The sequence below is a fragment of the Anopheles arabiensis genome, chromosome 2 (genome assembly GCF_016920715.1).
Source record: "Anopheles arabiensis isolate DONGOLA chromosome 2, AaraD3, whole genome shotgun sequence".
Taxonomy (NCBI): Eukaryota; Metazoa; Arthropoda; class Insecta; order Diptera; family Culicidae; genus Anopheles; species Anopheles arabiensis.
The window spans coordinates 42,108,269-42,125,546 of record NC_053517.1 but is presented as its reverse complement, the minus strand read 5'-3'; the positions used below and the strand labels follow the sequence as shown (position 1 = coordinate 42,125,546).

The 17,278-nt window shown below is 44.1% G+C and overlaps 2 protein-coding genes across 5 annotated transcripts; one reads left to right on the top strand and one right to left on the bottom strand.

Annotated features, from left to right (window-relative positions):
• Nucleotides 1–149: 149 nt before the first annotated feature.
• Nucleotides 150–3,479, top strand: LOC120908543 (DNA repair protein RAD51 homolog 3-like). Its single transcript, XM_040319681.1, has 5 exons — nt 150–458; nt 523–629; nt 693–883; nt 948–1,079; nt 1,152–3,479. Exons 1-5 carry the CDS (start codon nt 298–300, stop codon nt 1,431–1,433), a joined length of 873 nt encoding a protein of 290 aa, XP_040175615.1. The 5' UTR covers nt 150–297; the 3' UTR covers nt 1,434–3,479.
• On the bottom strand, nt 1,444–11,734 carry LOC120908542 (annexin B9). 4 transcript variants are annotated; one of them, XM_040319678.1, is made up of 6 exons: nt 11,616–11,733; nt 8,796–8,885; nt 5,216–5,698; nt 4,906–5,131; nt 4,653–4,834; nt 1,444–1,677 (listed from the first exon to the last, which is right to left on the bottom strand). In XM_040319678.1, exons 2-6 carry the CDS (start codon nt 8,823–8,825, stop codon nt 1,624–1,626), a joined length of 975 nt encoding a protein of 324 aa, XP_040175612.1. In that variant the 5' UTR covers nt 8,826–8,885; nt 11,616–11,733; the 3' UTR covers nt 1,444–1,623. The 4 variants fall into 4 exon arrangements, with proteins under 4 accessions (XP_040175612.1, XP_040175614.1, XP_040175613.1 ...); XM_040319680.1 differs by lacking the exon at nt 1,444–1,677 and adding an exon at nt 1,810–2,062 and having other exon boundaries at nt 11,616–11,734; XM_040319679.1 differs by lacking the exon at nt 1,444–1,677 and adding an exon at nt 2,257–2,634 and having other exon boundaries at nt 11,616–11,734.
• Between the last annotated feature and the right edge of the window lie 5,544 nt (nt 11,735–17,278).

Genomic DNA, 17,278 nt, shown 5'->3' with positions numbered 1-17,278 from the left:
AATTTAAAGGATAGCGAAATATTCAACGAACGGTGACACATGCGAATTTGAAATGAACATTTAAAATTGCAACCGTGTACAACAGCCTGAACAATGTCCTTCCTCGACTTTGTTTTGCTCACCGGCTGTCAGTCAGTTTGACACTTTTTGTTTACAAACATCTTGGCGAAAAGGCGCGCATAGTCACTGGATAAATGTATAAAATGCAGTGCAAATAAGCGAAAATTTGGAAAAAATTGTGTGAATATCTATAAAAGTGTAACTATTTCTGTGCTCCTTTTGTGTTTGTAACTGCGAATGTTTAAAAAGTCAGCACTAGATTGGTGGAGAGAGGAAGAGGCCCGTACCGGGCTGGTGACGTTCTGCAGAGATCTCGACCTAGCGCTTGGCAGTGGCATCCCGGAAGGAATGATCACCGAACTGTGTGGTCCGCCCGGCAGCGGCAAAACGCAACTCTGGTATGAATCGCTTGTGCATCGCTTGCCATACCTTCGCAGAAGATAACTCCCTTCTCCTGTTCAGCTTACAGCTAGCGGTAAACGTGCAGATACCACAGCAGCTCGGTGGCCTGCAGGGCCGGGCAGTCTACCTGGATACGAATTATGGATTTTTTCCGCAGCGCGTACAAGGTAAACGGAGCAAAGCATTTATTGGTGGATGAGCGCAGCTGCTTATAGAGTTTTTGTTTATAGAAATGGCCAAGGCATGTCACAATCACTGCGCAAACATTGCGCTACTCCACAAGCTTAATCCGGAGGAAACCCTTGCCGGATTTTCGGAAGCGACCGCTTTGGACAACATCCTGTACTCGCACGTGACGAACTGTACCCAAATCCTAGAGGCAATAGCCGTGCTGCAGAACCGGCTGTACGATGGTGAAAAGGTACGAGGTGCTGCATGCTTCAGCATAAATCGTTTATTTAAGTTGTATCGTTTACCTTTTTTAGATTAAACTGATCGTACTAGATTCGCTATCCTTTCTGATCAGAAATACAATCACGCGTTCGATGAAGCGTGTGAAGCGTGTCCACGAAATACTTACCCTGCTGCATAAGCTCGCACACCGTTTCGGCTGCGTGGTAAGTGGCTGCAATTGCATCGATTACTTACCTTCCTTTGAGCGTATCAAACGTTTCTTTCCCGCGCAAAAGGTAATTGTTACGAACGATGTAACAACACGCATTTCGGATGTCGACGGCGGCGGCGGCGAACGGCCGGATGTGCCGCAGATAGTGCCCGCTCTCGGGGGCAGCCTTACGCACAAAGTAAACCAGCGCATCTTTCTCGGCCGCGATGAGAGCCATTTCGATGCACAATCGCAAGCTCCGCCCAGCTACGTTGCTTCGATCGAAAAGGGACACTTTCTTCCAAGCGTTACGGTAGCGTTTCGCATCGAGCCAGCCGGCATAAGAGGCGTCAAGCGAGAAGGTTAGAAGCGTATCGTAACATATCCTCCCTTCCGGGCAGCGAAGGAAGCGAAACATTTATTAATGAACGTGATAGGAAAACAGAAAGACAAAACATTCCATTCAACAACCTGCAGCAGTGGGTGCAGTGCAGCCCGGCTGGAACTGTCTCGCCCAGGCTAAGGTGGTGTAGCGTGTATGTAGCGCGAAAAGTAACTCAGTAAGAGGTTAGCGTGACCAACACATCCCGATAGTCACCGCTCAGATCGTCCTGAAAGGAAGGGGAAAGTTCGATCAAAACCGTCTGTGTGCACACTCCGGAGGGATATGGGTGCGAGCGAGCTTGGAACCAAACAATACACAGGTAAGGGAATTGAAATGCCAGGGTAACACTATGGTATTGATTGCTTTTAAATTATTTACTGTTTTATCTATAACCAACGAGTATTTCACGCATTTTTACATCAAACACACGTGCGGGAGATGTTTTAGGGACGATTGAACCGATTGTGAATCACTGCTAGTGAATATTAGAGTGAAGCAACTGCTTTGGATGGGATTTGTTAGTGCTCGGACACGCGCATCACGCTGGGCAAAGCGACTCAGTAAGTGGCAAGTTCAGCTAGCAAGTTGCCAAGATCACTTCCAATGTCATCCTGGAAGAAGAGTGGCGAAGTAACACGGTCATATTATATGTTCTGTGGTGTTGTGGGGACAAGATTGTTACGGAGCAATTTAGTTGGGATGGTAAGCAAACCGATTGGAAGGGAAAGTGTAAAATTGTTGCCCGTTTCTGATTCTGTCTGTGAGTGGGGTTTAGTAATGAACAAAAAAAAAAAAGAGGCAGTAGTTTGAAGTTAACAACGAGTATATTTGTCCAATACGTTTGTTGCATGTTGCTTTCACAATCGTTACATCTACACACATTGGTGCCAGTGCTAACATCACAAGATCAAAAAAACATTGTAACAAAATTAAAAGCACATTTATGTTTTTATGTTGCTGTTGTTTTAGATGACGATTTAAATAATAATTAAAAAAACGCATTTTGTGCATCGGTACTCGCTCGAAGCTATGCTTGCGTACCGCGGAAACATTCACCATCTACGCCTTGTTGCCGATTATAAGCAAAACAGACTCTCGCACGGTTAAAATGCATCTGGCACTGGTGTGCCTAGAACGAGGCCAACGTAGCCAGAAGGTCGCCAAGGTCCCCTCCGACATCCTCCTGCGAAAGAGATGGATGGGTTGGTTTTGTTTTTTTTTTGAACCGAAAACAACAAAACATAAGAAATTGGGATTTGATTGGGGGGAAATCGTCTTAATTAAGGCACTTTAAGCTGCATATCCTAGCGCTGGGTAGTGAAAGGACGGATGTGTACTTTAGTCGATAAATTTAGCTTTTGCATAGTGATGTGCAGTACCGTGATACCGTGACCGTAACCCGATTGACCTGAAGCCCATTCAAACGATGATCAAATAATAACGTCAAAAAAACAAAACAACGTAAACGTCCTTTCTCACCATAAATGCTGCACCGTAAAGCTCAAATTTAGATAATAGTAGTATTTATTGAACAGTACACAACAGTCGGTATAGGAATAGCGGCGCGTAACAAATCTACTACACAGTGAACAATGAGTTTGCGTATGGAAAGAAACAAACGAAATACTATTTCGTAAACCAAAAACGAATTAAACAGCTGTTTAAGTAACTTTTTTGTAATGTATGCTATGACATTTTTATGAAACGATCAATTGATTTCAAAGCATTTTGGCTACACAATTTGGCAGGTGTGTGCGGTTGTGCACACATTTTAACTACTAAGGCACACACGATAGGACACTATTGGCGGTGCAGTAATAAGTATGTGTTACGAATTAAAAAGAAATATGTAATAACAGCTGATAAGAGCTGCTTGTGATGGAATTAACGGTGGTTTGAGATGAAAAATAGAGAGAGAGAGTTAACCTTCGCGAGATTACGCGTCCATTAAAGATAGATGTGTGATACAAACTGACTACTTTAAATGATATTCTTTACTAACAATTAGAAATCAAACTGCTGCCTCTATTCACGTGTTTGCGGTTTCTTGTGTGAGCAGAAAGAAGAAAAACAAAAATCCACCCATCGGTAAAATCGATGGTGGCTGGTGGCGATAGGTAAAAACCGTTGTCAGACAGCTCCTGACAAACAATCTGTGTTCATTCCGCTTGGTACGTTATTGTGTAAAATTGAGGTGATGTTTGCATGCATTTTTAGCATTGCCCTTTTAACTCGCGCAACGCTAACGCCATTCACCGGTAGCCGGAAATTGCCAACAGGGCACGCTTGTAATCGCCCGAGGTGTCACCCTGCAAAAACAGCATCAGTAGTAGTAATGGTACAGTAGCGTAAAGCCAGGGACTGGTTTGGGGTGTTTTGTAGGAAGAGGGGGGAGGGATTTGCAAATAAGCATTCTGTTTGTTTGGGAACGAGCAAGCTGCTTAGCGAAATATTTTGCTTGAAGGTGGTGACGGTTTGTGAATGGCATTATGAAAGGAGGCGAGATGGCTTCGCTGTGAGGGCCAAAGCCGAAACTCGCACACACTCGTATGTTTTTGGTCGTTTTTCAGCTTGAGATGTTTCAACACAATCCAAATAATTTATAAAAGCAGCATATAGGCCATCGGATGGAGTAACAAGGAGGAAACATAAATACAACAGATATTTTGAGTTTGCGATACGGGTGTACAAAACACAAAAACGGAGGATACATATATGTAACTAACATATTTGAAATCAAACTAACAGCTTCAAACGCATTTATGCATTCGACAGTGTTTGTGAAAAATACGAAAAATACTCGTTGGGTGAAGATTTACCGTTCAGTGTTGCAAATTTAGGGCACTTTATATGTTTCGCCCATAGGCAGAGAGATACGAAGTACTTGGGAGCTGGCGTTTGTTTGGACTTTGACTGCTATGAGACATTAGTGATGGTCGTGATTTGTGTTATCTTCACACTCTTAGTATCTTGGTTGGTGTAAGTGGGGTAGAGGCAATTGTACTGTGTCAAGGGCGAATGTGTGGTGCGCAACGCGATTCTGGTGGCGTATCTTGACCACTTTCTCAGACAAACACTTAAAGCGAAAAAGGTGAATGGAAGCGAGAATGAATTGTTGATTTGTGTGTGTGTATGTGTGTGTGTTGGTATTAGACACAGTGGTTATGGAGGGTATTCCGACAGCAAACGCAACAAACGTACCTTGATCCATGACTCGAGCGACTTGCCGTACATCTCCTGGAACGCTTCCTTGATGTCGCCGAGATCGATCTCCGAGCGGCTGACGATGATGCGGATCAGCGTCTTATCGTTCGTACCCAGGCCAGCCATCGAGTTGTGCAGACGCTTGGCAAAGTACTGAACCTTCGAGCGGACGCAACGAACTATTGGAGGGGCAAAAAACATGAAGTTTATTACGTTGCTTCTCCTCGTCGCGGCGCGCCCCAATACTCACCGATAGCCTTGAAACCCTCCTCGATAGCACCGCTGAATTCGCGCTTGATCGCATCCTCGATCGTGTGGCCGGCGAGGCTCTCGTAGATGTCAAACACGGCGCGCAGCTGCTGGTAGGAGCGCGTCACCAGAATCTGGTTAAACACGGACTCGTCCGTGCCCCACTGGCCCTCTCCCGCCTCGAACAGGGCCTGCGCATCGGCCGCCGCTGCACCCTCATCGACGCCCTGAAGAGGAGAGAATACCAAACCCCGCATTGAAACACGAACGATGTGACAAGCGTTTCAACAATCTGAAATACAACCACTTACATTGTTCTCGTCACGGTTACCCTGCACGAGCGATACGCACAGCCGCTTGAACGCACCGCTGGTATCACCCTTCAGATCCGACTCGAGCGAAACGTTGTACATCTGCTCGTAGAACTCGGCGATCGTGCGAATGCCGTAGTTGGACAGCGTGCACAGAATCTCGATGATCGCCTCCTCGTCCGTACCGATGCCCGAGATGGCATCGTGCAGCTCCTTGGCGTAGAACTGGGGCAGCGGGGTCATCAGCGCCAGTATCACGTCCTCAAACTTGCCGCCCAGCTCCGACTTCAGATCGCTGATCAGATCCTTGCCGAACGAGGTCTTGAACGCCTGAGCAATCTCCAGACGCTGGACGATACCACGGCGGGCCAGCACCTCGATGATGGCCTTCTCGTCGGTACCGAAACCCTTCATCGCGGTACGGAGCGTACCGGCATCTTCGTTGGCATCGAACGGATCCGCCGGATAGACGGTCGGTGTGCACTGGAGGTAGAAAAGTGGTCAAAGTTTGGATTAATAACAGCACCCACTGCACTTTGAAACCAATCCAATTGCTAACGTGCTCGCCAATAACCAATTTTCGTGTATGTTTCTGTGTACCGTGCAGTAAAGCAGTTTCATTTCTACATCTCTTTTTCCATAAATGATCTGGGCAGTAGTAGGATCGCTTCGCTCACTCACCGGTACCTCAACGTATGCCGGTTCCTCTTCCTCGGACGAATCGGACATGCTGCCTATGGAATCAAACTGATCGTACAGATACCCCCCGCCGGAACATCCCCCATGGCGTGGACCGCGCAACAGTACGCGTGTCCGCTGTACGAGTTGACTGCAGGAACTGTTTAGTGTCTGCATTTGGGCGTTGTTTGGAATTGAATCAGGGAATGAATCGGAACATTTGAAACAAATCCTTCCCGGTGGGATGTGGTGGTCGATGGGTTGGCCACAATTCCATTACGAAAATCGACCCTACCGAAATTACTAATCATCCACATTCCACACTACCTGCACAATTACGCTGGATGACGATGATAAACGATGATCGTTTCTAGAATGCTATTCGCGTTCCTTTTTGTAGGTCTTTTGTGTTATGGAACGATCGTATCAATACGCGATTGATATCGTTACACACTACACACTATGAAACAACAGCCCAAGACCTCAATCATCGACTATGATGACTTGTGTTATGCTTGCAATAGATGGCAGGCAAATTCATTTATACAATTCGTCTTACTACTACTGCTACTACTACTACTCATCATGCTGAATATTGTATACACTAAAATTGGTACATCTATTACAGAAAAGGTCTTTCATTTCACTTTCGGTACGCTTTTCCAGCCCTTCAGCCGACACCAATTAAGGTCAGTTGGTGGTTTTCCCGCCTCTGCCTACATACATCTATACCGGCAAAGGGGCAACAAACAAGGGCGCACACCATACGGAAAATCATATTGGCGTGCGGTGGAAAGCTCTAGTATCGATTATTTCCTCCACTAACCTTCCATTTTCACACGTTTCCACTTTCGGTCGGATTGGTTGAGCTTATCAAGCCGCCCCAATGTTGTTGTATAGCCATTGGGAGGGCGATAGGCTACAATCTACTGTGCCTTTCCCCGTTTTAGTGGGTGTTTTAGGGAGGGATTGGCCCTAAAAAATATTAATCAATATAATACTACACCAACAGTCACACTGTAATATGTTTGTGTGTTTGTGTTTACGGAATGGAAAATGGTAAGATATTTCCTGCAAACGGTTGGTTTCCGTGCAGCTTAATAACCCCGTGCGATGCGATCAAGGTGCTGTAGGTGACACGGAAACTTTGCACTTTAATTGATCTTACAGCCCGGGGCTTGATAGTGGAAGGTGCGGAGCGGAACAATGACAATAGAGAGCTGCGTGGGGCTGCTCACTGACATTATTGTGGTTTATGATGCCACATGCCGTCAATGCCGTTGGTGTGGCCGCGGGGTTGGTTCACGTTCAAGGTTTAGTCCGGCAGGGCAGTGGTACGGTTGGAGGGGGCTGACTAAAAACAATCGTCAACCACGACGGTCATGACGAAAGATCACAAGATCGCATTTAGAACGTGTTTTTGCTATTCGTCATACATTTTTTCTACAGAAAATTGCAGCTGTAGATGAATCATCTTGTTTGGTGTACTTTTATTTGTATCTTTTGACTAATACGAATTTTTGATTGCACTGTAAATATTATGATTCAATACACGCCACCGGTTGGGCTGTATATTTACTAACGAAATTCATGTTAATGTTTAATTTATAAACAGCCATGTGTTTCATATCAAATTTTGATGGATTTAACTTATAATTTTGTTCTACTAATTTTGATGTTGATTATCTTACCATCATGACTGTGACTAATACAGTTGATCATAGTTAAGAAAATAATAACACAGCGAACGGGTGTCCATCATCCTGCTGTTCACTTCGTGTCCACTGTTACTTTCAATCGCTTGACCCATTAAAATGAGACCTTGGAGGGACGAAATGCACTGGAGGATTGCTAATGGTTATGATGACACACCTCCTTCAGGCCCAGTTTTCTGGGGGTGTTTTCTGACACAGAGAATGTAGTAGGAAAATCCCTGGCGCCGTGCTGACTAGACACCGGAACACAGAAACACACGCACACACACATACAGACGTACCACTACGCAATGGGGGGAAGGACACGATAAAGCGTGCAATGGTAATGGATTTCTTCCGCTTCCGACCAATCAATGCGTCTTCCCACTAGTGTGGAAACATTCCTACACACAAAGGGCGGCAGGATTTACGCGAAAGACACGAACAGCCGATGCGTCCGCCTAAAAGAGCCATTGCGGAACAACGTTTAGTGCCATTGCGATGATGTCATACTTTGAGAGTTGGTATGTGTCAAGGCGAAACATTTTCAGCAGAAGAAGGGAGTAGGGTGGATTTCGTACATGAAGGCAGCAGTTGCCCAGAGGAAACCGCTCCCATCGTCCCATAGGTTGTTAGTTTTGATGCAAATAAAGTTACTGGGGATATTTTCTGTTCCACATTAAAATGTTGGCGAAACACGATCGTTATCAGCTAGTAGAGATGATTGGATGGTACAGCAGAGATTACAAGCCAGCTGTGTGGTGTCAATTACATCACAGTGATGCGATTGATAACATGTTGTTCTACAACTACAACAACACCAACAATTTCTACGAGCACTTTAAGATGTAAGCGTCTATTGTGAGCTGCTTACTGCATGCTGCAACTGCGCCCAGCAGTAATGTTGCACCAAGTGGAACGTGAGTAAGTGGCGTCGCTCATTTGAGCCAATATTTTTAAGTGTACAGTAATCGATAGTGTGTTGTGCATGGTGTGTGTTAGTGGGTGGGCTTTATTTGTTGTAACTGTGTATGTGTGAGAGCGGTTCGCCGAACGTTTCCACGCCTACAAGGTGCATATGTGCATATGAATGCATTTGAAGAGATGCAATGACGCGCTATTCACTGCTCTCGCGTACTTCAATGATTCAGAGGGCATATGTAATGAGCAGGTCGGCTTAGCGAGGGCTGTATGGGTTTAATACTTACTTGGAATGGATAATACTGCGAAGAGCTCATTTTTATGTCGGTTGGTTTTTATAAAGGTACTGAGAGATAATCACTCAATGTAGCAGGTATCTGTAAAGAAGAAAATTAAATAAAAAAAAATATCAGAAAAAGTAGGGTCTTAAATTTATGCTTAGGTAGGTGTGCGCTGGTGGCATGCTGGTGGCATAAGTAACACCGACATGGTCTCCCGAGACTGTATTCCACTGTCAAAAAGCGCGATTTCACTTGGGCGACTTTCACCACCCCAAAACCATCCCACCCAGAATGCGTTGGAGCGTCGCCGTTAATGTGAGAATTAGGTTAGCCGGCGTCTAACTCGGCCCCGCTTCCCAACTGTGCGCTTGTGTGTAGGATGGGAGTGAAAAACAGAACCACAATACCCATTGCCAACAGAGTTGTAGTAGGTAGAATCAACCTACTACAACAACCGAGGATCGAAAAAATCAAACACGTGTGAGTGATCGCATGGCGCATGGGGAAAGATCGACGCCTGCGTGTAAAACGCATTGTAATGCGAGACGAATGCAGTTGGAACCGACGTGTATGCGCGGCATGGTTTAATCATTCAACGTGAGTCGGCTCCGCTCCCACCATTGCCCTTCCACGTGTGTTTCCCACTCTGTGTTCTCCACCCTGTGGCACGCACTCTCTAGCGGCGTTAGGAACTTTGGATAAGAATAATGCAAGAGCTGTTCGATTTCTTCGCAGTGGGTTACGGTGGCATGGTGGGAATAATTACACTTATTCCCGAGGTGAATGAGAATGACGTGAGGGTGAGATAAATGATACCTTAATTAGGATTCAATACATTTTTTATTCGTTGGTATGTTGGTGGGGTCTTTTATTGTACTGTATTTGATCGATTCTCTGCTATGAGTGTGAGTTAAGTTTGAAGCGTTATAATTTGTTTGAAACTAATCTACACAATAGTTCATTTTATGCTTTAGTTTTACGTATGTCCTATGGGCTCAGTTAAAGAATTGGCGTTAACATTTCTTGCATTGGAACTGTGTAGTTGCATTGGAACTGTGTATATTTATGTTATTCTTGTAATGCGAACATGAAATGAACAGTTTCGTTACGAAATTTCAATCATTGGTTTAAAGACATTTGGGCCAGTTTTTGTAATGTACTATCAAATTAAATATCTTTACAGAGAAATATGAGATTTCAAGGTAACTCACAAATCTGTTTATAGCGAAAAATAAAGAAAAACTCAACAGCAAAAAAAATGGCGCTGTAGTCCCCCTTCATGATCGACTGTTTAACTCAACGAAACAGAACGCTAAATGCTCCAACCGGATGATGTCATTCCGCAACCGTGTTCTGCTGTCTTCTGTTTGCATCAGAGCATCATCCGCTGGTTGTATTGGTGATGTGCTAATTGTGTAGATGTTTTACACCTATACAAACTTTTGGTTTAGTTTGGCTTAGCGAATGAACATGTTTCGCTGCTGTTGGCTTTGAACGTGCCATCACGATCCAACTCTCTGGAGGAAAATACTCTACCCAGGAGCGATCGGTCGAAACACTGCGCTAATAATAACAACGCCATCTGGTTTGCTGTATACTTGTATACTACACTCCTCGCTGCTTATGAACAGTTGGAACAAACAGATAGAGATAGTCTCCTATTGGTATAGACCACTCCCTTCGGGGCTTGTGGATCTTTAGACTCACACGTGACACGTGAAACTTTACAACGGTGTGACCATCATGCCAACCAAGCGTCACGGAGAAAGCAGTGCATGTAACCCACTGCCGGTGTAGTTTCGCTCTATCTCTGATACGAAACAGTGACTGTCAGTGTGTGTGCTGCTGCTGTTGAATGTGACTGTTCGTTCGCGCAAAAGAAAGTATGTAAGATGACCGCGCGCCAAATCATCGTTAAATTTAGCTAGCAACCGTGAAAAGTATCGCGTCTTTGCCCGCTCACTGCCACACAGTCAAACCGGGAATGAAAAAGACAACCACATTTTTACGAGCCGGCGTTTGGGGTGTATTGGTAGCGGTGCGTTTGCGTTTCGAACCTGTTACGATCGAGCGCGTACCAAAACGGCGGTGGACATGGTGGGGGGCAAAAAAAAATATAATAAAATAACAAAACCACACAAATCGACCCTCAACGCCACCCCGGGTTTGACCCCGCCGCCGCTGCTGCTATTGTGAATTTGTTCTCGACGGTTCATTAGCCAAATTCTTTCCATCTCAAGAGTGTGGAGTTTGGCTTCGCATCAATTCTGGTTCGTTTGTTGCTATCTCGTCTTTTTGTAACGATGTCTACTGTGGATGCAATCAAGCACACATCAAAAGAAGCCGGAGTGTGTAGGGAAGAAAACAAAATCGCTTCTCTTTCGTTCGTGCTGTCGACACAATCGTATTCGATCAAAGCAGCTTTTGGGCACACAGGGGGGAGCACACATTTGGAGTGCGCGCAGTTTTTGTTCGCTCTTGCTCTCTCTCTCCCCTTTTGGCTGTTATGGTCATCGGCAACCGGCATTCCACGCCACCAGCAACACCAAAAATGATGCCACCGTGGCCGTGTATGGGAATCGGGGGTTTTTAATGCAGCAAACAGCTTATACTGCATTAAACTACAACTGCGCTAAATGTTACTAAATAAGCGTGTACTGAAAACTCCACGTAGCGCACAAACACACACACACACACACACACACACACTAAAGGGAATACTAAAAACTAAGTCCGGTATGAAGAGAGGAATGTTACGCTAATGCGCTGTGGGAAAAAAATAACTATTCACAACACTATTTCACTCCCCAGCTGCTGGATACTAACCACACGCAACGACGAACTGAGTGCAACTGAACTTGATTTTCGCGCTGTGGAGCTCAGTTAAGCGAGCTTCCCTTTAACTATGCCGCACACCTTTACATGGATGCGGTAGTCTCTCACACACGCTAGTGCGCTTGTAAATATGCTGCTTCACAGTGGTTTCGGCGATTTGAGTGTTTAGATAAAATATATCTTTGTATAAGTATACGAATAATGGTCAGTTTTCTTTCGTTCCGTTTGTGTGACTAATTAAATAATAAAATTTAAATAAATATAAACAAATTTTAAAAAAAATTGTTTTTTAAATAAATTGTTGTGTTGTTATTATTTCTTATCGTTAAAAAATAAATCAACAAACAAGTAAATAAACACGTCATTTAAGCAATAACAATAGTGTAATAAATGTCATCATAATTTAGAATTAGCGATAATTTCAGGATTAATAAATTGTGTAACGATGAAATATTTCTTGTTATAATTTTTAATATCATTTTATACCATTCGCAATATTTAACAAAAAAATACAAAAAAAAAACATTTTATAAATTTTACCGTCAATGCTACACTCTTTGCCCATTGTACTTGAGTGCTTGTTACCAATACATGCCTGCCTGTCCTCTATGAAGCTTAAAGCTAAATTTTTATTTTTATCTAAAAGATTTATCTGATTTATGGAGATAAAACGGAAATACACTTTGGCGGGTTGGTGTTTGCTTAATGTGTAAGCCAGAGTTAGGCACAGATTATATGCAACACGGGTGCAGAAACGGAATTAAAATAGGAAAACATAGGGGAAAACAGAAGATACAATTTTGATTCGGTGTTTAGCTTCATTTTCAATCAGTCAAACTAAACCATGCAGTTCCAACTGTCTTGACTAGCCGCTGTTGGTGGGATCATCGAATGAAATTAATACTACCAACACATCTGAATCATCTGTGCTTTTTTGTGGAACTCGTGCATGATTCATCCGGTGACGAAGGTTACATAGCATCTCTAATAGCTCTCGATAGCGGCAGAGTAGTGACGTTACTACTGTCTTCATTGCAAACCATTCGTCACCATTCATAAACCCTTGCATCTTGTATTGCATAAGCTGTGTATCAGCTATAAGCTTTTTTTATTGCATTTCAGGTGCGGTTTGATGTATTAATATTTCTATTAGTAATGGCTGTTGTTTTACTTTCATTTTCAATTACAGGAAAAGCTCAGCTCGTCTCATATCGATGACCTCTTCATTGAAGTTTGAACTTAAATAACATCCTTTGATATTAAATCTTGATCTAGAGTCTTTCATTCTCACTACAGTGTGTGCTTCGGATATCACCATTGATCTGTGATATAAAAATGATGCTATTTTTATATTTATATTTAAATTCACTGTAAAGTTTCATCTACTTTCTTGTTTACTATTAAACTGATACATACAAACAGGTCATTCCGTGCACAATTTGAGACAATCTACTTACCGCAGCATCAACGTTTATTAGTGATCATAAGAGTCACTCACTGTGCGCCCACACTCACACAGCGATAAAGAGCTTTAAGCGAGCTTTTCGTTAGAAGCCGGATGAAAGCTTTTGTTGTATATGACTCGGCATTTAGTTTATAATTGTTTTTGTTAACGGTAATTGTATTTCACATTTTTCACTTTCATTAATAGAAGTTTGTGCGAGATACTAGATGTTATTTGTTCTGCGCAGTTTTTAAACAGTTCCTAGACTTTTGTGTAGTTTTGTACTTGTGGATGATTGGTATGAGTCAATTTTATATGAATCTACTCTTTACTATTCTTTATATAACCCTAGTTCTATATAACTAATTCAAAATGTATTTTGGCAATTACAACGGTGATAAGAATAATCTTGATCATGGTTGATTATTAGGAATCGTAATCGCGATTAAATGCAATAAAATGTTTGTGACATAAAATCCCTATTAATTTTAAATTGTTTATTCAGTGATAAAAATAAAAAGGCAATATTGATGAAAATTGTTTACCACTAAAAAAGGGAATCTAAATGAGAATCTGTTTCGACTTTTTGCGTGACAATTACGCTGATTTCGGTTCAAAACGATTTTTTATGGCGTTATTCCTCTATCAGTGCAGGGGAAAGCAGGAAAGAAATCCGTCCCTCTCTTTCTTTCGGCAGATATTGATAACATTAACATGAGAGCAGGTCACGTGGAGAAGGCTTGTCTGCAAATCGATACGGCCAGGCCAAAACTTCCACCAATTGTAGCACGATCATGGCCACCTTTTGTGGTCTAACGGACATAACCAGTGAGACAATAGCCCCAATCGCCGATCATCATTAGCCAATCACAGTCGCCAGCAGGTTATCATGTATTGAAGCGAGATAACATGATATTATCGGATAACACGAAGGAGAGAACGAGCGTATCTCTATAGCTTATTGCTGCTTTAGTCTCCTAGATTTATGTTTCCCTGGTTATTTTGCTTGCAGTTTCGCCCATACCGTTGCGGATATGCGCAATACCGTGTAGATGGAGGAGGGGGCACGATGTCTATGTATGCACGCGCTTTTCGGATATCTTCTTCGGCTCCAGCGATCCTGTTCCAAAGAGAAGAGAAAATTAAGCCCACTTTGCGGATCCGTTTCCATGCTGCGTGGGGATGCGTCGAATTTGCGCGCGTGAGTGGTTAGTGCGGCTACTTACCAATAGAGGACGCTAGCCGACGTAGCTTCCCAAACTGCCCAGATAGCATATTCGGCCATACAGCATTAGGGGTCATCCATCAATTACGTAAATTCCGGGGGACATTGTCCGTACTCGCTAGAGTAATTTCGATTTTGACTAGCGCATCTGGCGGCGGCTGGTGAAAGCTTTTTTTGGTCATCGAGGGAATGGTCGTGTCGGATCTCTAATTTAAGTGTTTTTTTCGCCGTTTTATGATATAAAAATGGCTGGAATACTTGTACAACATATGTATTTACCAATTGCAAACCGTTTTCCAGCCCAGTTTAAGTAAAAACATGGAAAAATAACATATTTTCTGCTGCGGCTTCAAATTGTTTGGCAAAATGCTTCGATACGCCGCCGCTGGGAGCGCTAGTCAAAATCAAAATTACACTAGCGGGTACGGACAATGTACCCCGGCCTTAACGCTCGTTCGAGTGGGAGGGGGTGTTACGATTTGTTACATGGATAAGAGGGGGAGTTTAGTATTTGTTACGTAACGCATTTTTTGTATTCAAATAACAAATGAGTAATATGTAAACGTTGATTCTACTTGTTTACTTAATAACCTTCGCGGCTATACCAACCCTAAACGGATTTCGCTACTTTTTATGAGCCACTTCACTCTGCTCGTCCTCTTTCCTCTCGCATGATAAGAGCATGTGATAAGCGCCCAATACGAGAGAGGAGCTTTCGATCTTCTCACACTAGCGAGAGCGAGACATGGTGAGAGTGTGGATCGATAGAGCTACCTCCTGATTTGGATGATCTCCTGTTACGATGGCTGGTATTTTGGTCCGCGCTAGTAGCGTTTCGATTGGTCGCAGCATCCCTCAAAGGTAGCGGAAGAAGTGAGAGAAAGGATTCACGCTTCGCTCGTCCTCTTTCATCTCGTATGATAAGAGCATGTGATAAGCGCCCAAAACGAGAGAGGAGCTTTCGATCTTCTCACACTAGCGAGAGCGAGACATGGTGAGAGTGTGGATCGATAGAGCTACCTCCTGATTTGGATGATCTCCTGTTACGATGGCTGGTATTTTGGTCCGCGCTAGTAGCGTTTCGATTGGTCGCAGCATCCCTCAAAGGTAGCGGAAGAAGTGAGAGAAAGGATTCACGCTTCGCTCGTCCTCTTTCATCTCGTATGATAAGAGCATGTGATAAGCGCCCAATACGAGAGAGGAGCTTTCGATCTTCTCACACTAGCGAGAGCGAGACATGGTGAGAGTGTGGATCGATAGAGCTACCTCCTGATTTGGATGATCTCCTGTTACGATGCCTGGTATTTTGGTCCGCGCTAGTAGCGTTTCGATTGGTCGCAGCATCCCTCAAAGGTAGCGGAAGAAGTGAGAGAAAGGATTCACGCTTCGCTCGTCCTCTTTCATCTCGTATGATAAGAGCATGTGATAAGCGCCCAATACGAGAGAGGAGCTTTCGATCTTCTCACACTAGCGAGAGCGAGACAATGATCGATTAGGAGCATCGATAGAGCTACCTCCTGATTTGGATGATCTCCTGTTACGATGCCTGGTATTTTGGTCCGCGCTAGTAGCGTTTCGATTGGTCGCAGCATCCCTCAAAGGTAGCGGAAGAAGTGAGAGAAAGGATTCACGCTTCGCTCGTCCTCTTTCCTCTCGTATGATAAGAGCATGTGATAAGCGCCCAATAAGAGAGAGGAGCTTTAGATCTTCTCACACCAGCGAGAGCGAGACAATGATCGATTAGGAGCATCGATAGAGCTACCTCCTGATTTGGATGATCTCCTGTTACGATGCCTGGTATTTTGGTCCGCGCTAGTAGCGTTTCGATTGGTCGCAGCATCCCTCAAAGGTAGCGGAAGAAGTGAGAGAAAGGATACACACTTCGCTCGTCCTCTTTCCTCTCGTCTGATGATAAGAGCATGTGATAAGCGCCCAATAAGAGAGAGGAGCTTTCGATCTTCTCACACTAGCGAGAGCGAGACAATGATCGATTAGGAGCATCGATAGAGCTACCTCCTGATTTGGATGATCTCCTGTTACGATGCCTGGTATTTTGGTCCGCGCTAGTAGCGTTTCGATTGGTCGCAGCATCCCTCAAAGGTAGCGGAAGAAGTGAGAGAAAGGATACACACTTCGCTCGTCCTCTTTTCTCTCGTATGATAAGAGCATGTGATAAGCGCCCAATACGAGAGAGGAGCTTTCGATCTTCTCACACTAGCGAGAGCGAGACAATGATCGATTAGGAGCATCGATAGAGCTACCTCCTGATTTGGATGATCTCCTGTTACGATGCCTGGTATTTTGGTCCGTGCTAGTAGCGTTTCGATTGGTCGCAGCATCCCTCAAAGGTAGCGGAAGAAGTGAGAGAAAGGATTCACGCTTCGCTCGTCCTCTTTCCTCTCGTATGATAAGAGCATGTGATAAGCGCCCAATACGAGAGAGGAGCTTTCGATCTTCTCACACTAGCGAGAGCGAGACAATGATCGATTAGGAGCATCGATAGAGCTACCTCCTGATTTGGATGATCTCCTGTTACGATGGCTGGTATTTTGGTCCGCGCTGGTAGCGTTTCGATTGGTCGCAGCATCCCTCAAAGGTAGCGGAAGAAGTGAGAGAAAGGATTCACGCTTCGCTCGTCCTCTTTCCTCTCGTATGATAAGAGCATGTGATAAGCGCCCAATAAGAGAGAGGAGCTTTCGATCTTCTCACACTAGCGAGAGCGAGACATGGTGAGAGTGTGGATCGATAGAGCTACCTCCTGATTTGGATGATCTCCTGTTACGATGCCTGGTATGTTGGTCCGCGCTAGTAGCGTTTCGATTGGTCGCAGCATCCCTCAAAGGTAGCGGAAGAAGTGAGAGAAAGGATACACACTTCGCTCGTCCTCTTTTCTCTCGTATGATAAGAGCATGTGATAAGCGCTCAATAAAAGAGAGGAGCTTTCGATCTTCTCACACTAGCGAGAGCGAGACAATGATCGATTAG